The following is a 26,777-nucleotide window of genomic DNA, read 5'->3' on the forward strand; positions in this document are numbered from 1 at the left end:
CCCTAAATATAGAATTTCACGGTGAATACGCCCATATGGGTGTGTGTTAGAGACCAAGATAAAAGAGATGTTCCTTTTCATTTGAGAGCTGTATTCGTTTGCTAGGGCTGCCATGCCAAAGTACCACAGGCTGGGTAGCTAAAGCAACAGAAATTTATTTCCTTAGAGTTATGGAGGTTAGAAGTCCAAGATCAAGCTATTAGCAGAGTTGATTTTTTTTTCTGAGGCCTCTCTCCTTGGCTTGCAGATGGAGGTCTTCCTGTGTCTTTACATGGTCTTCCTCTGTATAATGTCTGTGTCCTAAACTCTTCCTCTTTTAAGGACACCAGTTATGTTGGATTAGGGCCCACCATATGACCTCATTTAACCTTAATGACCTCTTTAAAGACCTGTCACCAAATACAGTCACTTTCTGAGGTCCTGGGTCATTAGAGCTTCAACATATGCATTCTGGTGCTAACACAATTCAGCCCATAACAAGAGCTAAGGACATGTCATTATCACAGTTGACTCTTGGTTATGGACCAAAAAAGTTAACAACAGTGAACATCCCATGAGTTCCTTTCACACACACACACACACACACACACACACACACACACACACACCTCATTCCCAGTGCAGGAAGAGCTCCCAGTCAACTCAAGGTTGACTCCCAGGGGCAGCAGATATTGGGGGAAAGTAGCAGGAACAGTTGGTGCAATGTGATTAATGGAAAAAAAATGACTTTATTGATGTTGAATCCAAAGACCTATTTCACCATTGTCACCATGATCAGAATATATTTACTAATTGGTTAAGATTTCAAGTTCTGTGTGCTGATATTTGGACTTAGGCTTTTTCATAGTCCATGCACAATTCTCCTGTTTCTGGGCATCACTCTTCTTCTCCAGATAACTAAATAAGAATATTCCATGGAAAAATATGTTTCTCTGTGTGTGTCTGTCTGTCCATTTATATATATATATATATATATATATATATATATATATATATCTCTTACACACACACACACACCAATTGAAATGTATATGTTACAAAGCATCTTAGGTACATACTGATGCTTTCAATCTAAGGGTAAGTTTTGTTTGTTCTTAAGGTGATAAAATTCATCATTCATCAGACATTTAATTCTCAATACCTTTTTCCTAATTACACAGAAAATTGCTGGCTAGATTTCCTACTGCCCAAGTCACTAGTCGCCTGTCTTATTACTACTTTTCATATCATTTTTCCTCCCCAAAATAGTGCCCTGCTCCTGGTTCCTTCCCCATAGTGTACAAACATGCTGAAACCTTTGCCATGACAGGGCAGTGATCATAAGTTTCATTGGAGATTAGGTTTAAGTTACCAGAGTGAGGGGGAAAGGTTCTGAACCAAAGTAGCATGCTAGAAGAACAAGAGGTAGCCCAAGGAGGATGTTCAATCAAAAATCAATCAGGGAAGGCAGAGGTTCAGCCCTGAGGAGACTAAGAAAGAATTGCAAGTCCAAAGAATCAGAAGAAAGTTCAAGGCTCTGCTCCTAAGTGTCAGGCAGAAATGAGACTGCACCTAGATGCTTCCTGCTTCATCACCTACTTTCAACGCATCTTATCTGCCTCCTATTTGCCAGCCTTGATGCCAAGTGCTCAAGATACAAATCCACATAAGAAATGGTCCAAAGTGTCAAGGATATTACAGCTAATGACAAGTGGGTTGACCTTGAGAAAAAAAAAAAAAAAAAGGCAGCCCTGAACATCAGTGATGTTATCATCCTCTTAGAGATTGGCAGTTCATGATTTGGTGGGTGGGTTGGCTTAAAGTATCATGAACATATCCTAAAATTGGGTTTAGCTCTCCAAAAAACTTGAAGAGCCAGTGTGCATCCACACTGACCACTGCCACATATTCCAGCCACTCCACAACAAACCTAATCAGTCTTCTGATAGCTTGTCTCTGAGGCTATCAGTAAGCCCCTAATCGCTAAATGCAATGGCTTCTTTTTAGTCGTCATCTTATATCACAGACTCTACCCCTCATTCTTAGGGCCCTCTCCAGCCCCAGTTATGTCTCATGGCTTGCCTTAGACATCTCCACTGGTTCTTTCCCCTTTGCTTCCTTGGCCCAGTTTTTCAAAATTTCTGTCACAGCCTTCTTTTTCTCCTCTCCACTCTCTCTTATCCCTCAGCTTCTCTAATCAGTGATTACTTGGCATGGGCTTCAAGTCTGTCCTCCTTTTCAATCCTGGACCCACATTTTCACTGTCAGCTTAACCTGAGTATCTAGTCCAAAGACTCGAGTATACCATGTTTAAAGTACAAACTAGAAAAACAAAAAACAAAAAACAAAACAAAAAACTAGATCTTCCTCCCCTACTCTCTTTCTTCTTCTTTCTACTCGATTAATGATATTCATCATTCAGCTGTCCACATTGGAAAAGCTGAAAACTATGACGGTAGGCATCTCTGCATCCATTCAGTGCAAAATACAATGCTTTGCACATCTATCAGTACATGTTTAAAGAAGTTAGTAGCTCATTGCATCAAGAAGTCTAAACTCTATACTTACGACCATTCATAACATGGCCCCAACCGTGCCCTAAACAAACCAGAATTATTTCCTGTTATTTTTCAGGGCAAACTCTTAGAATCCACCAGGCTGTCCCCACTTTTCAGCTTCCCATCCATCTGGGAATTCCGTGCTGATTTTCACAGCCAGGTCTTTGCATGTTTTGCTTTCCCCTCCTTGACGGGCTTCCTTCCCATCTGTCAAAGTCTAGGCATCTTTCAAGGCGGGTTCCATCACCTGTCCTAGATAATACCTTCCTTGACCACATCAGACCATGGTAACTACCAACACCCACTCCCCCCCGAATCTCCGAATTCCTCTGGCACCAAACATCTGTACCACAGAATTTCGCACCTGGCTACATACTTGTTCTTTTTCTTTGGTATAAACAAGACAGAAAACCAGTCTCTCTTCCAGGGATTCACAGACATGGTAAATTCCTCCTTGACTTTTTTCCCAAAAATGTGTCTTTGAGGAGGAATTTGTAATCTTTCTTACTTCAGATGGTGAAATTTACATACCTTCTTGTGATCAACATGTTTTGTCTTAGTTGTCAGGAAATTTCGGACTGTTTTGGGACCAGATTGTAATAATCAGCTTATCTCAGAATCCTAGCAAACATTATCTATCCTGCCTGCCTCTACTGCGTGTTTATTCTTCATTTTGCAGACATTTAATTTATGAGACACTGTAGATCCTTTTGGGACAAAATGAGAAAACAGACCTCCAATTAATCGTATCCTTCTCATTTTATTTCATAACTTCTATATTCCTACCCGGATTGTGAGTCCTTGAGAACAGAGTTAGATATTCTATATCTTCTATTAATTGCCCAAAGTAGAAAGCATACGGTAGTCTCTTAATAATTCACTGTTGATGACTTAATGCTTTTGGATGTCCTAAGTGAAATAACCTACTTTGTTAAAATGAGTATTTTAAACCGAGATGAAAACATCTAAAAATTACATAATTCTAACAAAGGGCCTTGAGCCTATTTACTTCTGCTAGCATTTTGTTCAATGTTTTAAAATATCGGAAGTAGAACACAATAAACACGAATCACAAGTTAAAGTTTATGCTATTACATTATCTAAACTTAACACTTAAAATAGGAAAGAAGATTAACGAAATCAGTAGTTCACTGCCAGTAACACTTACCGGATGACAGAGTGCATTTTTGCCCCCAGAACCCCAAAGCCCTGCTGGCTGCCTTTCTGATAATCACCACCGTTCAGGTGGTGTCTGACTTATTTTTTTCTCCCCTCATCCTCATTTTCACTCCCCCTTTCCCCTCCCTTCCTAACACAAGATAGCAAACATTAAGATTGGCTTTCAGTAAAACTATGTGTGCCAGTCATCAAATTCTTTTTCTTTCTTGCTTGCTTTTTCTGGGGGTGGTGGGGGATGAGGGGGAAGAGGGGTTCCTTTTTAAAGCTCACCCAGGGAGAATACTTTAACTTTGAAAGAAACCACAAGAATGTGATCATCAAGTCATAGCCAGACTTAGCCTGTGTTCATACTTCCTGTCCTTTTACCCCTACCCACACCCGCCCCCCCAGATTCACCCACCAACACATACCTAGAGCTGTTATTTATACAGAAGGTGCAGATAATCCATATAAGTACAAACACTTTTGAGACTCCTTGCCCAACTGACTGGGCTTTCCCACTGTGCAAGAAGTAAGGGCTATGGATCTTTTCCTTGGCTCTTTTAACCAGATGGAAATGTTTGCCTTTTCTTTTCACAAGTTGCCTTCTCCACCTTTTCCTTCTAAGCAATAATACTAAAGAGAGAACGAGGATAACAACAGACACAGTATCTTCATAATTATGAGATTCAAAGATATGTCCTCCCCAAACTCCTGATCTAACCTACATTGTATGTGTGATGTTGGAAGATAAATTAAAACTCATTTTTGCCATCCCAAGTAATTATTTTTGGACCAAACCAGTGTGGGTCCACCTTGGCTAGCTTCATGCGACCTCTTACCTTGCAGTTTGTCCAGGGCTCCTGATTAATGTAGGTTCTTTTCGCACAGCCATGTGTAATGTCCTGAATCTCCTTGCCTCATGTTTAGCTTCTGTTTGCTTTTTTAAAAGAAAGTAATTTCAATTTGTCTTAGGTGTAATAGAATATAGTAAGCAAATCTGTTGCAAAATAGGAAACATAATGTGCTCTACATATAAACAGAATATTTTGAACGTCTGCTATGTGGGATTCTCCTTTTTGTTTTTTTCCATTATTGAAATAAATATAAATATCAGCTATACTAGTATTAGATATAATATAAAAGATGTATTACATTTAACATCAGGAGACACAGGAGTGCAGACCTACAAAAAACTTGCCTTGACCCTTTGAAAATGTGTCCTTGATATAGATAGAGATGGATAGGGATATGTAGATATAGATCATATATATAAAATCAATTACTGATACAAGAAGCAGAATAAAAAATTTAAATAATTTTGGGATGCCTGGGTGGCCAGTCAGTTAAGCATCTGAGCCTGGAGTCCTGGGATGAGCCTGGAGTCCTGGGATGGAGCCCCGCATAGGGCTCCCTGCTCAGCAAGGAGTCTCCTTCTCCCACTGCCTTTGCCCTCCCCTCTGCTTGTGCTTTGTCTCTCAGATAAATAAAATCTTCTTTAAAAATTTAAATAATTTTACCATTAGAACTTAAACCCAGAAATCTGGGTATTTAGGTATATGACTTTTGAACAAAAATGAAATTTATCGAAATGTCATATTTATTACTAAGTATAATGAGATCACTAATGTCAGATTAGCCCTGGGGACCAGCAAATGTTTACCTGGCACTTTAGAAATAAGTATGAGTCAAGGTATAATGAATGGATCTAGATTTATAATTTTATATATTTTAAATCTTTAAGAAGTATACATTAGGAGGGCACATGATATAATGAGCACTGGGTATTATATAAGAGTGATGAATCACTGACCTCTACCTCTGAAACTAATAATACACTATGTGTTAATTAATTGAATTTAAATTTAAAAATATGTTTTAAAAAAAGAATTATACATATATAGAGATAATAGCAGTTCATTTATACCAGTAAGATAATTTGTAAGCCAGATGCTGGAGTGGAGGTTGACAGTTTGAGGATCAGCATGGATCTGCCATTTAATTTAGGAAGATGCAGCTAAACAATTTGACATAAAATAGGTAATAAATGAATAAACAAAACTGGCACCACATTATATGCTCATTCTTCTAACTTTTCAAGTCTTCAAGACAAGGATACAACCACACTTAAAACTGCTTCTAGGGCTAACCCATTATCCTCCCTCTACACTCCCTCATCCTTAATACCAACATCCTTCCCACCTGCCTCGAGTACAGTCTGTAAGCAACCTGACCTTTATCTACGTATACCTCCATTTATGTAGAGAGAAGAAATGCTTCCTCCTCTAACTGAGATCCTGTTGGACGTGAAACCACTCCGCCACAGTAGAAATAGAATTGGCCCAGAACCACCAAAGGGGTTCTGTTGTATTGTTTGCCTCCTACAGCCATGGGGGCCTTCATAAAGAAAATACCAGCCTAGAGAAAGAATAGCAGTCCAGAGAACAAGCCACCTCAGTTGCACTAAGGAACCAACTCGGCCACTCCGGTTTGGGCGTTACGGTGGCCCTCTCTCTGCTCTGCTGCAATTCAAGCAAGAAGGCAGAGCATAGCAAAAGAGCCAGAGCAGCTGAGATGAATGCAAACAGCAATTTAAGAGAGCATCCCAGTTTGTTTAGTGTTTTCGCACAGATTTGGACAGCTTTGTGCTACTAAAATGCCCATGTTAAAGAAGAACCATTAGGTGGAGCTGATATTCATAGAAATCATGCCAGTGCGGGGAGGGGGGCAGGGGAATATTCCTTTTATGAATTAGGCAGAGCTTGTAGTTTTTATCATGGCTTTAAACACTCAAATACTAGTCAAAACCTGTGAATATGTATACATTCTTTTATATGGATAATTATCCTCTTTATTGGTGGCGCCTCCTGGATTAGGAGGATTTTTCCATGCAAATAAGCAGGAGAGGAAGGTAGTGCAACAAAGAACAACTTTTATGTGGCTTCAGTACCTATTTAGCCAAACTTCTACATTTGTAGAGAGGCAAGTGCTCTACATTCCTGGATTTCTAGAAACTTCTTTGTAATTAATTACTTTAAAGTGACTAATTCAAATTAAAGTCCTTATATAGTTTCTGTTAATGCATACAAACAGCAAGCAGACCCACTATCCGTGTGCTGTTAAGAATAGCTCACCCAAAGTATTTATGTCTAATTTCGAATATCTGATCATGATAGAAACAGGCAAAGGTATCGTATATGTCTGGTCTGTATTGTTTTAGTATGAGCAGCCATAGAAATTGAAGGTTAAATACGGGATACTGTGTGCTTTTAGAAGGATCCTAAATTACGTTGCAAATAATGTTTTCTAATGATAGTACCAAATTCACAACACCTCTTTTTGGCCAACAGAGTTGGGTTTTTTTGGTTTGGTTTGGTTTGGTTTGTGAGTTTTGGTTTGTTTGTTTGTTTAAGCACTTTCTTTTTACGGTAGAGGCATCCATTTTTGTGTGAGCCTGAAGTTTTGGGGTCCTTTGGTGGTTTTTTTAAAGTGATATTGTGGTCTCACATTTTAATGTTTCCTGGAAGAACTGGCTGGCTATTTATTTTAATTACTTCACAGGAACCCACATGACAATTTTTGAAGGACATTTTCTTATTACTCATTGTTTAGTATTTTGGTCATCGTTTTTTCCCAACAGGATATAGTTTCAAGGTAAGATTCCATTTGTTTTCTTTTTATTTCAGAATAAAATACAGAAATTCTACTGTTAATTTTCTGGCCCCTTCCCCACCTATCCATGTATCACCTCCACCCCCACCACTCTTCCCCTCCACTCCAAAAGAAATTTTCATGGTTTGGGTAAACATTTCTACTAAATCTGCTTGAAAGCTAATCATTTAGAGGCAAATACGACCTCAAGAACCACAGTGTTTGGAGGTGTTAGGAGGCATTTAAACACAAATCTTCCTATTCACAGCCTTCAAAATTCTAAACTATTGGGGATGCCTAGAGGTTCTGATGAGGGGAAAATAAATAACATAGGGAAAAAATAAAACAAATGTTTTGTTCTCTAAATGTGACTTTGGTATGTATCTGACATCAGAAATAGAAATTCATCTTTCATGAAATCATTTTATAGTTAACTGATTGGAAAAATATGCAGCTCTAGTCATTGTCAGAAGTATACTTATAAAATCAAAGCTCAAATTTAGAGATCAAGTCTTTATTGTAAAACGTTGATGGATGTTGTACGGTTTCACTCTGGAACAGAGTTCACTACCTGCTTCTCTCGTGTAAATTTAATATTCTTTATTTCTTCTTTAGTTGGTCAAATAAGAGGTCTGTCATTACTTTCATAATTTCCAGTTTTTCACCAAAAACCACCCTGATACATTTTTAGATGCCTATTTTCATGAAATAAAAAATGTTTTAAAATTGCTGATGGGAATATCACAGGACATCGAGGAAAATGGCTTTAACTATAACACTTACCTTTGAATAACTCCTTGTAAAAAACTTTCACAAACTTTTTTCCCTTCAATCCTTACTGCAGAACAGAGTCGTGGAAAGCCAGTAGGAACTTGTTAGATCAATTGCTCCCACCTTCCATCTTATAGAAGAAAAAACTAAGGTCTGGGATGTTAAGTTAAATTTACCAACGTCTATAGTCTGTGTCTACTTTCCCCCATTGCTTTTCTGGCCCATGTGTCCCGTGTTATCCTCATCTTTCAGATCATGTAATTACAGCCTGATCTCACTCAAAGCTCTATAGGCATTTGGTGAACTGGAACCCAGATCTCTGCCTCCTGGCATCATTTTAATATACTCTCTAATGCATGGCCTGCTGTTAATCCCTGCTGGCTAAGGGCCATTCCTATCCTATTCCTAGTTTTTTGGAGAAAAAAATTTCTGTTTGTGTCATAAGGTGCTAAGGATGCCTAGAACTGTATGGGTAGCACCTTGAGGATTATTAATGATTAATTCAGGAAATGAAATAACCATCTGTGATATTTTTAACCCCTTCTACAAGTTACGCAGTATGTGCTTAGTAAATAACAGTTGAATTGAATGGAACAACAGGTTAACAGAGCTATTGTTTTTGCTAAGAAGACCGAAGACCGTTGCTATGTTTTATAGAGGACCACATGCTTCCATCAGATAGAGGATGTGCTTAGCAGCTAGGAAAACCAGACAATCAAATCTAACTCCACCACTTACAACCTTCGTGGCCTTTAGAAAGCTACCAAGTTTCCTGAACTATAATTTTCTTTTCTGTAAATACTGTCTACCTTACCGAGATTTTATGTGGATTAAATTAGAAATGTGTGTGTAGAGTCACGCACAGCAAACACCCAACAATTTACCCTTCCCTGCCCTTCATGTCTGTCTGAGAGGTGACTGGTGGCCTGCTTCTCTGCACTGTTTGAGAGTCGGGATAGTAAAGTCGAGCCGATACGTGTGTCTGGATATTTTTGGGTTTTGGGCGCAGCCCTGGAAACTTGACTAAAGCACAGGGTGTTGTGGCTTTGTTTCACTGGCATGTGTCACACGTGTAGTACGCTGGGCAGCAGTGCACTTTCCTTGTTTTCCTTCTTTAGCAGTGTGCCGGTGCTGAACGCAGCACCTAGAAGGGGAAGCACACAGGTGGAGAGGTCTTTGGTCTCATGAAATTTGATGGTTTGGAAAAACACTTGCTACAGTAACATGCTGTGAAACCATATTGAGTTTACTAAATGGCCTTGAGTATTTTGCAGAGTAAATATGTAGGTCACCAAGCTTCTGTAGCTTTAATAGATACAAATAATATTAGAGGATCCTCCTCAAAAATCACCGGTCAGGATCTGTCCCCACACTCTGCATCTTTTCAAAACTTGAAACATTCTAAAATCAGTGATCATGCTATAGTGTTGTGAGTCCAGACATTTAGGTTTCAGACTTCCATAACAGAATCTTTAGACACTGATGCTTTTGACATACTTTGTGAAAATGTTAATAGCTCATGATATATTTACCTACTACTGTAAAATGTTTTCTATTAGGCACTTGAGGCAAAGAATTTTAAGGTTTTTATTTTAATTCCAGTTAGTTACCATAGGGTGCTATATTAGTTGCAGGTATACAGTATAGTGATTAGGCACTTCCACCTGGTGCTCCTCACGACAAGTGTGCTCCTTCGTCTCCATCACCAAATTTTTAATGGGGTTTTCAGATAACCCGTTGAGCCCCTTAAAATAAAAAAGACCAAAGAATTCCTTTATCAGAAAAGTACAATTAATATTCAAAATAGCACTGCTTAATAATGGAAGAGTGGCATTAACCTATGCCTGTCTGCTTATACCAGGTTATACTTGGGAACCAGTGGTTCCTCACTGCTGGTCCACCAGGTATCCTGACAGTGGGTTCAATCCCGACGAAGACTCTCCCAACCTGTGAATTTATCCACATTAAAACAAAGCCTTTGAAAATGCAAGCCCTTCTTCCTTTCCCTAAACGGGTGCATACTGCAGCCTAGAAGAACATGCCAGTGATTCTTGCAGTGGGAGCTTCCGTCTTGAGGGTCGGGGGTGGTGAGGAAATTGGAAGAAAACCTAGACAGTAATAGCATTTCAAACTATACTATTAAGCAGGAGAAAATTGGATTTTGGTAAGTCATGAACAATAGCTGTTATTTCCAGATGTTTAAAAAGTGAAGTCTCCAGGATATATTACAACTTTGACTAAGTTTCTCACAGAAACAGCAACTAAAAGAAAAAAGGAAAGACACAAAGTAGAGATTAACAGGGTAATTTATCTCGAGAACTAATGTATCAGATAATATTGGCTTCCTAGAAAATGACTGTTTAAGGTTGGGTGGTTTTATAATTGATCAGAACAAGGACTGCAGATGTGGTATGTGTTTCATGTCTGTCTGTCTGTGTATGTCTCCATCTAGACCCCCATACACTCAGTTATATTATCAGCTGGGTCACCGAGAGAGGATACTGAGAATTGACGCTTTTAAGCATGTGTTTTCCACCTTTTGATTTGAAGAAAAATGTGTTATTCGTGGTCTTTAACAAATAGTGACTGGCTAACGATAAAATCAAGAATTTGGGGCGGGACTAGTCTTTTACTAAGAGTTAAATAATTTAGTATTCACAAGTGATCAAGGAAGGACCAGCTACTCCAGCTTAGTAAGGAATAATGATACAGTCATGCCACTTGGAGGTGTCTGTCACTGGATATTCAGATTCTCTGGATAAGGTAGTTTGAATCACCTAGTCCAAAGCACGAGAGAAAGCAAGAAGCTGCCTAAATAGCAATTGGGCAAATAATTTTACCTTGAAATCACACGGCAAGCATGGTTCATAATAAACGTTCTGACATAAAAGAGTTATAGAATATTAAAATATAAAACCATAAGGCTAATGTCTACCCTTTCGATTTTGAGGTCCCAATATCTTACGTTCTTTTTCAAATCATTCCCACATTAGACATTTTTTTTGCAAGTAAAACACATCTCACCCATCTACCTGTGCCCCTCATGCGCAGTGGCCCATCTGAAATCTTCTGCGTTGCTTTACTAGTATTCTATAATTGTGTTCAGTGCTGAGCAATGCCAAAGCAACGTAATTCATGAAACGAGAAATCACTTAGTTACTACCTTCACCAGTCTTTGCCCCAGGTTATTGTCTTTGCACGGATTTGGATTTTTCTCACTTTGACTTCAGCACATGCATTCTGTGCATTTTACCTTAGCTAACAGTACACTTTGGAAGTTCACTCTAACGTTTGGAGCTGTTACCTACAGATAACGTTCTTTGCATACCCCGTGCGTAAAGGATTTGATTGTTCATATTTTGTGTTATGTTTTTTTTCTCTTATTACTCTGGTCTGCCCAGGCATTTAGTCGAACCCATGAAGGGAATACAGACAGCTGACTGGATGAAGAAGACATTGTGGAAAAAAACTCCCATTGTTTAGATTTCTGTCAGAGGATATAAGAATACTTAATTTCTTTTATCTCTAGGGCTTTCATTATCATTTAAATTTCATTTTACATTAATTGATCAGGGATTAGTAAAGCCATTATGCAGAAATTAGAATAAGACAAGCCAGATGGAATGAATAATTCATGAAGTCCAATTACATTTTATTTCTGGTGTACTTTCAAACTTGCCTCCGACTTCTGTGCTATTTTGATGTGACAATATTCACTGGAAATCAAGAGTGCCATTTTAATTTATTGTATCCCTCTGGAGTGGAAGCATTTGTATGCGGTGGGGGTGTGCTAATGCATCCCCCCCAAACACCCGGTTTCGGGGCTGCTGGAAATCCTGGGGGATCTGGAGGACGTGGTGCATGCCCTGGGAGGGTTCGGGGATTCTCCGCTGAGCCACACCAGTCGGCCCCGGGGAGGCAGAGACACTAGGGCCTGCGAACCCCCCAGAGGAGCCACGAATCCCCTCCAAACCTGCGTTCCCGTTGCCGCCCGCGGAGGAGCGGGTCCCGCCGCAGGCCGGGGCCGGGGGCCCGGAGGCCGCGCTGCAGCTGCAGGCGGAGCCCGCGAGGTGGCAGGCGCGGCCTTGCGCGCGGGAGGGCCGGGCGGCCGGGCGGCGGGGGCCTCGGCAGCATCCCCGCGGCGCCGGCCCCAACGGCGGGCCGCGCGCCTCCCGGAGCCGAGCCGGCGGCAGCGCGGGGCTAGCGGCGGCCGCGCCCGCCTGCCCCGAGGGTCGCGACCGCCGGGGTCCGAGCCCGCCGCCGCCGCAGGCCCCCTCCCCCCGCGCCCGCCCCCCGGTATTTATTTATGCCACTGGACAGCTCTAGGCACATTAAAGCTGCGGTTCCCCCTCTCGAGGACTTTCATCTCGGGGAGTTTATGACACTTAGCGAATGTGCAAAGTTCTTAATTAGGCTCGCTAGACGGCCCGAGGCAGCGGCAGCGCCACCGAGTCTTCCCGGTCTCTGCTTACAGCACAACAAGCCGCTCTACTCCTTTGAAGACAACGCGGACTACGTGTACGACGTCATGTGGTCCCCCGTGCACCCCGCGCTCTTCGCCTGCGTGGACGGGATGGGGCGCCTGGACCTCTGGAACCTCAACAATGACACGGAGGTGAGCGGCGGCGCAGGCGCCGGGCGGGAGGGCTGGGAGGAGGGCGCACCGGCCCCCCCGCCGCCCCCGCCCCCCCCCCCGCCCATTGCATTCCACGCCGCTGCAGCCCCGTCCCCAGAGCGTGGCGGCTCCTGCGCGACCGCGGAGAGCCCCGTGGTGCGTGTGCCCGGCGGGCCCCCGAGGTCGCCGAGGTCGCCGAGGTCGCGGAGGTCGCCGCCGGCAGCCCGCGGACGCCCAGGGCCGGTGCGGGGAGCCCTCGCGCTGCGCCCCGGGAGCGCTGTCCCTGTTCAGTTCAAGGAAGACGATTCCGTCCACCCTTTACGTTTAGCTCTACCCTCCGTTTGATTTTTACGAGGCAAAGAATCCTTGTCTAAAATGCTGAACTCGCAGGCGGACTTTCACAGTCCTTTTTTTTTTTTTTTTTAAACTCTGAACACATATGTGAAACGTAGTATTTTTTTAAAAAGTGGAATTTCAACATGTCACGTTCAGAATACTTCACAAGTACATGGCCCTCTTTTTTTTTTTTTTTTTAAAAGGGGGGAATCGACAATAAAGGAATTTTTTAGATGATTCTGAAAAAGTTCTGTACATATTGATGTTTTTAAAAAATGATGCCATGTGCATGGTCCCCTTTTTCCCCACACTCTTAAATTTACCCAGGGGCTAATTCAGCTACTTGGTTTGTATTTGTTTTTTGTTTTTTGTTTTGTGGTGACTTTTCTTTTTTTAACTTGAATATTAAATATCCTTCAGTTTAATACAATGAAACGGGCTCTTCATCACTTCCTGGCTTGTGATTCAGGGCAGCTCTCCATAAATAAGAGGGGACAGGTAAGGGGAGCGAGTGCTGCAAACTCTGCAGCAAGTGGAGAACAAGAGAAAGGTCTTTTGAAGTGTTTTGAGCAGGAAGCAACTCAGCCTTTTTAATTAGGAGGCCTACAGCTGGAGGATATGAGGAGAAGGAGGTTCCCCTACTATTTTTTTGTGGGAGGGGGCAGGGCAATATCCCTCAGGTGTTATTATTGAGCCGTTGTGTCTCGCAAAATTCTGTACCCCTCTAGCCACTGCCAAATAGTCATCTTCTGAAAATATTTCAATTTAAATCTGTGTTTTCTTTCTGCTACAAGAGCTATGTGACAGAGGCAAGGGTTACGTAATGAAGCATCTTTGAAAATTATCAAAAGGCATGAATAGTGCAATGCTCATCATTTGGGATGTTGAAATGCTCATAACATTATTGCTTTTCACGAAAAGATGCTATTATTTGACACTGTGTTGGTTTCCCAAAGTCTTTCATCACCGTTGATTAAAATCATATTGCTTCTACCTCCTGGAATAAACTCATTCACTTAAAGCAACCAAAACACACACGTTTTCCAGGTGGGCTTAGGAGACCCCTCCCTCCCCATATCAGAAATCAGATCTACTAGAAGTGATGTTTAGAGGTGGTAGCCCACTATGATGCAGTAGACTGAGTGTTCTACACTCTCCTTAATAGTTCCTATGTAACTCGTTTTGTTTTGTTTTTAGTCTGCTTTTTAGGTAAAATGAAATCAAGGTGTCAACATTGCAAAATGTAATTTTTCCCTTCTCTTTCTCTAGATATCAAGGCACAACCACATAAGAGTTTTATAGCTAACCATTTTTAAAAATCATTAGGGGGCATGCAGACTGCTTAGTTTTGTGGTAAACATAATTCTGCTTTCAGAATAACAGTGGATATATCGAATCAGATTCAAATCCAGTAGCGAACGGAACACTTTTTAAAACTCTAAGATCATTTTTGCCTTCGATCAAGTTGAGCAAGATTTTTCAGACACTTGTCAGATTAGGGTTTAGATGTGTGTAAAAAAGAAAGAGAGAGAACCTGAATTCCTAGAGTGATCCGTTGGTGATGGTGTTGTTGAAATGACTGTACTTTTGGAGCAAGTTTTCCCAACTGCTCCTATGCAAGGATAGTTCATATTCACCTACCTCAATATCACCTGCCCTCCACACAATGTAGTAATCTATGCTGTGTATCTCCCTGTTTTTGCGATTAAAATTATTGAGCCTTAAAAAAATGTGAACATAACTGTGAAACCAAAGTACAGAAGTAAGATAGAGTCAATATATGGATTATTTTCATTAGGGATTCATCAACTTTTGAGAGGTCATATGAGTCAAACTAATAAAATATATTTTATCATTTCCTTCAGCACTTGATAATTTTTTAGCACATGTCACAGGCTGTGATAGTCATTTTTAAATCATTTATAAGATTTGAAAGGATATTTTTAAATAGTTAAAATATTGCCCCAGTTTGCTATACTACTTAATTCTCAATAAATAAGATTCTTTAAAATGTATTAGGCATAATTTAAAAGGTATCAGAAATCAGTTTGAGGGATTAGTTTTTTAACATATCCGTATTAAGATTCAACATTTGTATTCAATCTTTGAGATTATTCATTGATAAAATCTGATATCAAACAGAGTTAGGCAAAGTGTGATCCTGTACAGTCTCCCTAAATTATGGTGTTAAAACTAACTCTGAAAACTGTATAGCTGAATCGCGGATTGGTTCTCTGAGTAGCACACTAATAATAAAGCATATTGACAGAATTATGGCCCATCTAAATTCACATTGTTTTGGCCTTTGAAAGGTTTGGTTAAAAATTCAAGCTCCAGCCTGCACAGCAGGTACCTTTATTGTCGAAATTGTGTATTTTTTAGAAAATAAATGAGTTGGGGACTTTTGTTTTACATTTTTGCTCACAACTGACATACAGTGATTTAAGCGGGTAAAAGAATTTTTATTGATTTCAAGATTAAGTTTAAACATAGATTCTTACATATGATGGAGTTTTTATTGCTATTTTAAAGATAGGTATTGGGTCAATAATGTCCTATAAACAGATGGTTTCAATTCCCTGAACAGCAGAATGCCGGGAGTGCTAAGGCCCAGTACATGTCAGGTTTCTATCCTAAAACGACCTGTTTAGTAGACACAGGTCTTAAACAGTGGCGGGAGAGGATCTCTAGGGCCCTCTTCTCACTGGTTTTTTTTTTTTTTTTTTCTTTCTGTTTCGAGATTTACTCTCTTCTTTTTTAATGACCTGTTGTCCTTTCCTATTCAGCATTCTTGTAGAGGGCTCAGAGATCTGATCTATCAGTTATAAACTCCCAAACTTAAAGACAAGAGTTTACACAACTGTTGATAGAAGAGGGGTAGACCCACTAACATCTTTTCCTAATACTAGGGTTCTTGTAGCAAATTCTGCAGGTTCCATTTCAGCACCTCCAGTTCATTTTAATAATAAGTATGATAGTGATTACCCACATGGGCAGATTTCAGTGTTGATTAAAGAATATGTGAGGCCTCTTCGACAAATAGGTAGGTGTTGCAGTCTCTCAGGATACCACCTTGGGGGCATTTCCAAAGTTAGTGCTTTGTCCACCCTGACACTGACAGGAAGGGGGAAAACGGGGCGGGGGTGGGGGGGGGCGGGAGAAAGGTAAAAAGAAAAAAAAAGAAAGGAGATTTCGAGCTTTTGAAGTTTTCCCACCTGCATTTTTTCTTCTTCTTCTGATCATCCCCTCCCCGATGAGGTTTTGAGGGATCAATACATATTTTTTTCCCTGAAGACACACATTAATATGACCTTTATTCCACCATCACCCCCCCCCCCCGCCTTTTGTAGTATCTTTAATCTCAGTAAATCCTGAAATCTCTCTCCATCGATCCATAAATCATGACCCGATCGTGAAGTATCACATCTAGCTGCTGTTTGTATGGTCGGACATACACCCTGAATAATCCGGAGAAATATTTGTCACTCACTGCCCACTGACTGTGGAGAAAAGACTCTCCAGCTTTTCTTTTTGTTGTTAAAGTGTCTCCTCTCTACCCCTTCATTCAGTGGAGCATATGATTTAAGAACAATGAATCCTTTTACCCCGCACAGGGGAGGTATATCACTTTGTGCACATGAAGGCAGAGGTGACTCTGTCTCACCCAGTTAAACGTATCACTAAATTTGTGTATCTGAATTCAGATTCAGATTCTCTGTTGCCGTCGTGTCCCCTTTGACAGGTGCCAACAGCGAGTGTGGCCATCGAGGGGGCTTCCGCCCTAAACCGTGTTCGCTGGGCTCAGGCTGGCAAGGAGGTTGCCGTCGGAGACTCAGAAGGCCGCATCTGGATCTACGACGTTGGAGAGGTGCGCATACTTTTCGGTTTGTGGGTTCGGGTGTTTTTGGTCGTGTGTGCCTGTGTGTGTGCGTGGCCTTTTTTTTTTTTTTTTTTTTTTTTTTGGACGTGTATGTCTAGTTTACAGACCTAGTGAAATTATTGACAAGACCTGTGAGCCGCCAGTGCCCGCTTGAGTGCGTTTGCAAATTGCCATTGACTTCAGCGGGGGTTTGCTAAGGCTTCCTTAGGGCCTCATTTGGTCTTCAGGCTCCGCACGCAGGACACTTTAGTTAATGATCCAGGCGCTTTGCAGAGTGCTGGAGAATTCCCAGCTATCCTGTGAGGGAGCGTGGCACTTCCCACCAATTTCAGGAGAACAGAATGAGTTTGTCAAATTCGTTGCGCTAGGGTTGGACTTGGGATTTGTTAAACAAACAAGCAAACAACCAGTCAAGTTTTCATGATGTTCGCTTACAATGTGGACTCTTACTCTTCAGGGAAAATGTAGCCGGTTAAAGAGGCTGACCTCATGCCCCTTCCACGGCACACACGCTCCAGCGGCTGAGGGGAATCAGAACGTTGTGCCATTTTCATGACGTTCGAAGTTATTACATGAAATATATACCTCTGCTGTATCTTATTACCTGATATATGAGGTATTCCGGAATTACATGGCACATATCGAAGGGGGGAAAAAAATCTGTATTTTTTATTTCAGATAAATCTCTTTAAATGTTTATACTGCTTTTAATATTACCTTATAAATCAGCTGCACTTAAATGTGTCTGTTTATTCTTACTAAATGGGAAAGCGTTGACAAAGACCTTCATCTGCAATGAGGTTAAAGAATTTTTTCCTTAAAGACAAAGAAAATATTGAACTTTCAAGCAAAACAAAACAAGAGTGTTGTATAATGCTGGTCTGGCGTAATATGAATCTAGAATTTGCATTCCAGGGGGAAAATCTACCACATTTGTATGTATAACACCCTGGGCCCAGGCAGTACTCTGTGCCTGCCTGGTGATGGGCTGAGCCGATCACTCCGAGGAAGGTTCCGTACGGTTTCCTCAGTCGGCGTTCTGTAAATTTGGCAGTCCCGATGGCTTGTTCTACACTAGAACCTTAGATGAATGCACTGCATACTGCTGTACGGTGGAGTCGATTATGTTGAAACAAGCTAGGTGTTGTTGTTTTGTTGTTGCTTTTAATTCAGCCATAAAAGAGAAACTGAAGGACTTGAGAAATGAGTTTTCTATTTGACGACTTATAGCCCTAAGTACAACATGGAAAAATCTCTCAGTTTTACTGCATGTTATCTAGTTCATTAGATAACCCCTTAAGTATTCCTGATGCCACAGCTGAGTCATCCTGACAGCAACAAAGACCAGGTTAATATTCATCCCCAATGGTGAAGATGCAAACGGTCTGGTGACTATTGACGTAGGTTGGAGTCTTTGGGAAAGAGAATACCCTCTGAATCAAAAATATTACCTATGGTTTTACAGCAATATTTTCTCCAATGATTAGTCGTTATATTTGATGCATCTTTTTCACTGTCTCCATCAAAATAAAACTAAGCAACAACAAAAAGTCTTTGTTAGTTCATTTACTAAAAAATTAAAAAGCTAGCAAAGAGGAATATATATATATATACATATATATATTTGTATTTATATATACACATATATATATAACACCCAAGGTTTCTTTTTCCTTTCTCTTTTTCGTTTATAACAAATGTAATTGTGAGAGAGAAAAAGCTGTGGAGACATGCTCAGAGACAAAAATGGCAGAAGATAGATGAAATTTAAACTCTTTTCTCCACCTCTCTTGCTTATTATACATAATGTCCCTTAACTCTCTTGAGATCATATGCAACATAAACTGTTTTGTCCAAGAGGGATGAAAAGGAGAATAGTTTAACAATCAAGGCCGTTCAAGAACGGCCTTCTGAAGCCTGTATGTTGACCACAGGTATTTTGTGCGTGTGTATAGTATTGTGTATATGCATTTCTTGTTATCTGTAGGTAACATATAACTTATAACATATTAGAAAACACATTATGACATATATGCAGAACTTTCTGTAATAACGTGATTTTTGTAAGCCTGTGGACAGAATTACTTGACTATGACTCATATTTTAGGAGGATATATGATTTTGCAAAAGTTGCTTTGGCTGATATGTGGCTGCTAAAACTTCTTTCCAGGTTGTTATCATCATTCCTGAATTGTAAAGTGTTGTTAGACTCATATTTCTACTATTGTAGGGGCAGGTCAGCCTGGTTTTCATTTTTATATTATTGCTCTTACTTTTCTAAGTGATATTACAGACTATAGAAATGTCTGTAGCTGTAGGCCAGTCTGTCTATTGTCTGGAGTCTAGACAGGCTATAGAAAGATCTCTGGGCCACATAATAGACCAAACAATTTGTAGGGTTGCTTATCCTCACAAATTCACTACCCGGAAAAAAACGGATATACTATTTTATTGAGAGTAGGTAATATTATATAATCTTCTAGTTCTTCCGTGAATGACCAAAAAATCAGGGTAGGCTTATACATTTAACAGTTCTTTCTGTATGGTTTAGTCACAAACAAAGCCACCTAGAGCTCAGAAAAACTCAGACTTAACAAGATAATGTTGTCTTAACTATAGTTTTTTCCTAAGTACTTTTGTAAGGTATTTACCAATTTAGCTCATATTTATTTCTGGGGAATGATAAAGGGGAGAGTCCTTTCCTCTTTGCTCATCTCTACCCTATTTTAAATCTCTCAAGGCCAACTCTGTATAGAGTCTCCATGTACTGAAAGGGAAGCAGAACTTAGCTGAAGCCCACTTCTGAGGGATGGTAGCTCACTTCATGGACAAGTGCCGCCATTATTGTAATTATTGCTGTCTCGTTCACCAGCCTAGAACTGACAGAGCAGAGCTGTACTTACAAGAGAAAGGTACCCTCTAAACAGTGCCTCCCCAGCCTTCCAAATCACCTAAACTGCAGAAAGCCAGTCAGAGTGCCTTCACAGCAAGCTGGCCCCATTTAGAATTTGAGGTCAAATCAAGGCTGGTGCATGGCTGACGAGAGGAAGGGGTATGAGCAGGAAGTGATTTAAAAAGGAGAAAATATAGAGGAAGAGAAAAAAGATGGCATTGAGGATCAAATTGCCAGTAGACTGTGCTACCATTATCTGTATTCAGAATTGGTCCTCTGGTCCCCATTAACACTGAACCCCTCACCGAGGTCATGCTGGCCTTTGGACAGAAAATGTTGCTTTATGGAACCCTCTAGGAAAGAAGATGAAACGGTTTTAAATAAGCCTTATAATACAATCTGGACAAGAAAGTAAATGGTGGTTTTTAGAGTATACTTTGTTGATCCATTTTCTTTGAGACCTCAGTACATTGAATAGGTTTCTGTCTGCGGGAAGACACCTCACATTCATTTGTCCCTGGCTTGTTTGAGGAAGAAGGAGGGGCAGCCGGCTCTTCCTCACCAGGGTCCTATTCCAGGAATGAGACTGGCTTCATGGTTGCATCACCTGGGCAATCTCACAGACCCTGTGCATAGAGGTGTCCTGAGCTTGCTTTATTGCTTAGCTGTCACTGTCTTGCAACTGCTAAGAAATTTTTCAACAAGGCACCCCACATTTTTATTTTGCACTGGACCCTGCAAAATTATGTAGCCAATCTTGCCACAAGAGTTTTGCTCTTAATCCCACTGATGACGTGAATCGGAAATGAAAAGTTATGGCCTTGACCTAGACCATTAGGGAAAAGGAGAAATCTTTAGAAATGTGGTCATTATATGTAGTACAGGCTGTGTGATCTTATTATTATCATCTGTGTCTTAAGATTATCTAAAAATGTTGAATGTGTGGGGCACCTGGGTGGCTCAGTCGATTAAGCACCAAACTCTTGATTTCAGCTCAGCTCATGATCTCAGGGTCGTGAGATCAAGCCCCGTGTCAGGCTCCATGCTTTAAGATTCTCTCTCCCTCTCCTTCTGTGCCCCTCACCACCTCCCTCTCTAAAAGAGAGGAAAGAAGGAAGGAAGGATGAAAGGAAGGAAGACAGGCAAAATATGTTGAATGGGAATAGCAATGGCTGTAGATTACAAACATCATGAGGCCATACAAATGGAGCTGAAGCAATACTGGATATTCTCATTCACCTTCCCACACCCTTGTTTCCATCATATTGTAAGTTCAACGGAAGGTATAATAGAGTTTTAGGGAAGATATCTAGGATGCCTACTACAGGTGGAGTGGAGACAGATAGCCTCTCTCTGTCATTCCATTGTCACACCATCATCAGGAACTCCCTCTGTGACTACCAGTAGAGATGTCCCCATTCAGGTCCAAGTAGACGTGCTTCCTGGGAGACCTGGCACGCAACCCGGAGAGCACTGCAGGGAGGGACTCTGGTGTCAGCGGTCGTGAAGAGTCATCTGTCTCATTCCTAACCCAGCTGAGGCTGCAGCTGCTGCAGGGAGTCCCAGCAGTGTCCCCAGGATCATGCCCTCCTCTATTAGGTACAATTATCCTCCATGACTTCTACGATGATGGCAGAGAGCAGCGGCCTGAATCCAGATTTACTGATGCAATTTATTATGAACTTCTGAAGGGGTAAACAGAGGATTGTGTACGAGCTCACTGAAATCACTAGATTGAGTATGTCCATCCCCCACCCCATTTTCCTTTTTGTTGCATTTAAATGGCAAAGGCATGAGTAATGTCTTGGACCTATAACTAATGAGGTAAAATATAAAACAGCAATGTTTTCAGGTAGGCCACATGATGCTTTGTTGATATAGCACACATTTTTGGTTGTTTGATTTCAGCATCGTATCTGGAAAATATACTGTACACATTTATTTTCACAGATAGGGGTCTATTTTCTTTGCGAAGCAGGTGCTTAACTCCCATTAGCATAAATGGAAGTTATGTGAATTCAGTGAAAGACAGAGAAGACCCCTTTTTTATTTGCTATGATTTTTATGCTATTTGTACATCCTGAAAGTTATTTAAATAGGCAGTGGTTGCATGTACCATTTAAATTTTCTAAGATCTACAGTTGAAGATGAGCGTAGCTCTTGAATAAATTTTGAGGATCTTTCTCTTCAAACTGCAGGATGCAGTCTGTTTGTTGTGGGGCTCTATGATCCCATTCAATTAATTGAAACATGGATAACAAGTCATAAGTTAACTAAAAATATAACCCCAAAACGTTGAGTGTATGCTGCTTCAGAATATACTCGTCGAGAGCTGTTAATCATTGTTGGATTTTTTTTAATGATGTGTGAACACACATATTCTAAGGAATTAAAAATAAGAATTACTCACCACCATGGCTCCTTTACTGAATAGCAAGCTTTTCTATATATACATGGAGCTGATTTTAATAGCACATGGGCCAGTGAGTATAGAATTATTCACGTGTCCTGATGATTGATAGTCAGCCTATCTACCTGTCTTGCAGATGTGTTTTATAGAAAGCCCGTTGCTATTGTTAATGCTTCAGTGCTGTCACACAGATGGGCTGTCATAAATATCCCCTAACAACTATGTTTGCTGCTTATCTGAATTAGTTAGAATGCTGTTTGCAGCTCCAGTTTTGAAAGAAGCAGTTTATCCTCCACCTCCTGTTATTTCTTTTTCCATTAACCTCTTCCAGGGAAGATTTTGTTTTCAGTTGTGATAAATACACATAAGTTTCAAATCCCTGATTATATTTCCACAGTAGTCAAATGATAAAATTCCAAAGTCGTTTTCAGTTTACAGCTGAACTTGAAAAATAAAATGGCAACTTAAAAACTAATTTGGGAGATGAATAAATCTCAGTGCCCTCAGCTTTATTGGTTTGGTATCCCACTCACTAATTGCCTAAGAAAACATGCATTCATCTTTACATTTTAACCCTGAACTGCAGCGGCATTTCAAATCACTTGTTTCATATGGCTCTATGGGGGCTGAAAGAATAGCAGTCATTTTATTACAGATTTCAAGAAGTAGAGTAAGTTTGACGTTCGTTAATACCATCAAAAGGGTCTTGAAAAGTTCTTGGAAAGGAAAAATGCAGGTGAATGTGAAAGATCAAACGGACCCGCTAAAAAGGTAAAGCGTGATGTAAAGGTTTGCCTGAGTGTATTTTAGAACTGAAGGGAAAAACTAGGATGACAGTTTATTTGGGATCCCAGTGGGAAAAACGGCCTATGGCGATAGACTTTGGAACTGTGGTCCAGGTGTAATGGGTGAGGATTATTCAAAAGCGCCTCCCACAGTTTTCTCAGCCCGCTAGCATTCGGACAGAAGGAAGCGATTCCATGAGCCATCTCTCTTGCACTTTAAAGAGCGGTCAAATATAGAGGAATCTGATAAACTGGAAGTGCTGGGAGTTCAAAAGAATTTGAGTGACACAAAATAAATACAATACGTTTCTGGTTTTTAAGTGGATTACACTTAAGCAGTAATTGTTAGCTTTGTGGAACTACTTCGTGTTTGGCAGGACGGGCCTACATCAGTCTTCCCCAAGAAGTTGGTGCCCTGAATATAAATAATCCCCCCTCCATGGGGAGGGGGTGTGCAGAACACAGAATATTAAGTTAAACTGAGATTTGGGGGTTAATTCAAGTGAGAGTCCCTTAATGAAAACAAACTGGATTTGAAATCCGTTCACTTAATTATTGTGCTTTAGGAAGCCATCAGCCCCTGCTGATGACGAACCCGATAGCATGGCTCAGCTGTGGCAGCTTCCAGAAGGAGAGGGGAGCTGGGCTCAGCTTCCCCAGGTCCACTTATAATCACCCCAACACTTGTGTTTCTCATTAAGTGAGTGTGGCCACAAGTTGCTCGATTCTTGAAGGTCTTTGCAAGTCCTGGCTTTACTCTTCAATGGATAAACATTATTATTTTCTTTAGCTGATGCCAAACACTTCCTGGAAAAGAAAAGACTTTGGCATAAATTATTCTGTGGTGCCAAACATCCAGATAAAAACTGCAAATCCAAATACTTAGTTCTGTCTATAATATCGAGATATTTGGTGACACAGAAACAAACCATTGGGATTTTCAATGGGACTTTTCAGTTTTTACCTGAATTTCTATTGGCATAGCCACAACACTATGCAGTCAAGTCAAAAAGCAGAAAGGCATATTTGTATGAGCAGATTTGGGGTGCTAATAAATATAATTACCTAAAATAAGCTACTTTGAAGTAATATATTAGTTCGTTTCCATGTCATAATAAATTACATGTATTTGAAATAAAATAATTTGGTTAAAATGTATGATTGTAATTTTAGTATTAACTTGATTTCTTCTAGGAAAAGTGCTTAATTTAAAAAAGAAAAAGAAAAAGCACTATTAATTCCAATTAATGTTATAATTACTCATCTTATAGTGAATGTAGTAGCAGTGGCTTTCATTTTGGTAATTATATATGTAAAAGACCATAATTAAACTAATTATTATATAAATAGTGTGCTTATTCAGGTACATTAGCTTATAAAAATGAATTTATAGGATTAATATCTTTTCAAGCCACTTTTTTTTCTGGATTGATAAGAAAATACTTCTGACTTTTATGTATTATGGAGAAGTTGATTCAGTGAAAAGAAAACCCTAATATCTAATTTTATAAAAACCAAATTAATGTGTGCATAGTAATTTGCAATATTCAGTGAAATTCATATATTCCCATTTTGGTGATAAATGGTCTATGAATATAAACCTTCTGAAACAAGTACCAGTTTGTATAATTAATCATCTTTATGATTCTTCTGTGATTTCAAACTGTCATCTTCAATAGCAGTTTGGATTTTGAAGCAGTCATTAATTATAGTGTTAAATTTTTTTTTATGGCTGACAAAATTGTGTTTAGTTTTAGAATTTCAAAACTGCTAAATTTTATCTTGAAAAATTACTGCTTAGAACAGTAGCCTCAAATCACAGCTTAGACCAGCCGAGCATGAAGCTGCTCCAATCATCTGTGAGGCTGGATTAACACTGGCCTGTATGGAAATGGAGAGTTGTTTGTTTCTCACAGGAGTATATGTGCTACTATTGGTATATCTAAAAAATGGTATGAAATCAAGTATCTGCTTATGCACGTTTATGCGTAAATATTTATATGCTATGTAGGTTGGACTTGCAAAGTGAGGAAGTGAATGAATCGTTCTGTTCTAATTTCAAAGAAGGTTTGCATGAATTTCTGAGGATGTCAGCTATCAGAACATCTACATTTTAAAACATGAATTATTTATCATTTAGGAACTATCAAGGCTTAACATTGTTGAATAAATTTTGCACTCTTACTTTTTAGGATGGCAGATAAAACTGATCAGTGGTCTGTTCCCTAAGGTCTTTCTCCTTGTGGCCACACAAGAGTTTCTCAACATTTAGATGAGATATTTTATTTTTATTTATCTTAGCATAAAGGACCCATAGGTAAAAAGCGAACATCTTCTAGTAGCCTAAAAACCAGCCACCCTTTTGATTTAGGAAAAATTTTTTTATTTTTATGTATTAGTTTGGTAGACTTCCTTAGGTTAATCACATTCCTCAGTAGGGTTTTTCTAATGTTTAGAGTGCCACGTCCACAGAAACATATGCAAAGCAGATACTTACCAGTTGTCTATTTGAACAGGCTAACCTGGCCCAGCACAGTGCCTGGCACAGAACAGGCGCTTCATCAGTATTTGGGTGAATCAATGTCTCAGGTGTGAAAGTTGAGGTTAAAGGAAAGTTTAATCGTATGAAGCACCCCGAATGCAGCCTCCAGGTTGACTCTAGATTGATGGACAGGAAAAATAATCCATTTAACTATATTTGCTGCACAGAGAAGGATATATAGAAAATATATCTGGAAAAGAGGGCTCGTGCTTCTTCCCCGCTCCCTATCCCAAGCCCGCGCCCCTCCCGCGCTTTTAAAAGTGAGCAATTGGCCACTAGTGTAATGAAAGCCTAACAGTTGATTCAAATAGTTGTCAAACCACTGGAAAAATGCTTCCTTTTCATTGTGCTTTTTTTGGACACTATAGCTATGGTAAATCATGAACTACATTATAAAAATACCTCTTTTATGCCCAAACATTCAGTAGGAGGGAATGACATTTCTTTTATTACCTTGGTAAATGTTTTTAAGGTGTTTAGCAATAAGCTTTCTTTTTGTCAAAACTGCTTAGATGCAGTGGTTGCTAGGAATTTACTAGAAAACCTATGGTTAATAATATCAGGAAGGAAAGGGATATATGTTTAGTCAGCTAATATGACAGAGCAGCTTGAGTAGCACATGCTTTGTTGTTTCCCTGTCATTTTCTTGATCTTTTCTGTTATGGAAAAAGAGTGGTAATTGAAGTTTACAAAGTTTATTTTCCATTATTGCCCATCAGCCAATGTTTTTAGCACTTTTTCCATTTTTTGGGCAGAGGAAAAGATTGTTCCAAATAATAGGAAAAAAAATAATGCTTAAGAGAGTTCTCAAGAAAAAAAGGATGATGAGATTTTAATACAAATGTGAGCAAGGTCATCGGTAGGCCTTAGTAAATTAACTCTTTCTTCTTCAGCTGTGATTCTTTTTTCCCTCTGCAGGTAAGAACTCCAGCATTTCATCGAGCTTCCTATAATGCTAAATTTTTAACATGAAGTACGTTAAAAAAATAGTAATTATAAATTATTTCCTTCGATGGTTGCTGGCATATTGAAATTGATATAGACCCATATTTATTACTGTTTACTTTTGACTTTATGTCCTACCTTTATATCTTTCCTTAATTGGGTGGTAATGGCTTTTTTTTTTAAAGTGGTGTTCTCACAAACATTCTATAAAAGTCAACCACTCATTTAAAGATACCAGGAAGGGCAGCCCTGGT

At 39.9% G+C, this 26,777-nt stretch overlaps 1 protein-coding gene across 8 annotated transcripts in view; it reads left to right on the top strand.

Moving 5' to 3' along the window:
• The window catches only part of DYNC1I1 (dynein cytoplasmic 1 intermediate chain 1), a 311,119-nt gene that overhangs the window by 276,167 nt on the left and 8,175 nt on the right, over nucleotides 1-26,777 (top strand). For 4 of the 8 annotated variants that reach the window (XM_038556867.1, XM_038556869.1, XM_038556868.1 and 1 more), the window contains 2 exons: nucleotides 12,520-12,732; nucleotides 16,811-16,936. In XM_038556867.1, coding sequence (XP_038412795.1) covers nucleotides 12,520-12,732; nucleotides 16,811-16,936 — 339 coding nt within the window. The remainder of the gene's footprint in view (nucleotides 1-12,519; nucleotides 12,733-16,810; nucleotides 16,937-26,777) is intronic. The other 4 variants (XM_038556870.1, XM_038556873.1, XM_038556872.1 and 1 more) reach the window with 1 other exon arrangement.

The sequence above is a fragment of the Canis lupus genome, chromosome 14, assembly GCF_011100685.1.
Source record: "Canis lupus familiaris isolate Mischka breed German Shepherd chromosome 14, alternate assembly UU_Cfam_GSD_1.0, whole genome shotgun sequence".
Taxonomy (NCBI): domain Eukaryota; kingdom Metazoa; phylum Chordata; class Mammalia; order Carnivora; family Canidae; genus Canis; species Canis lupus.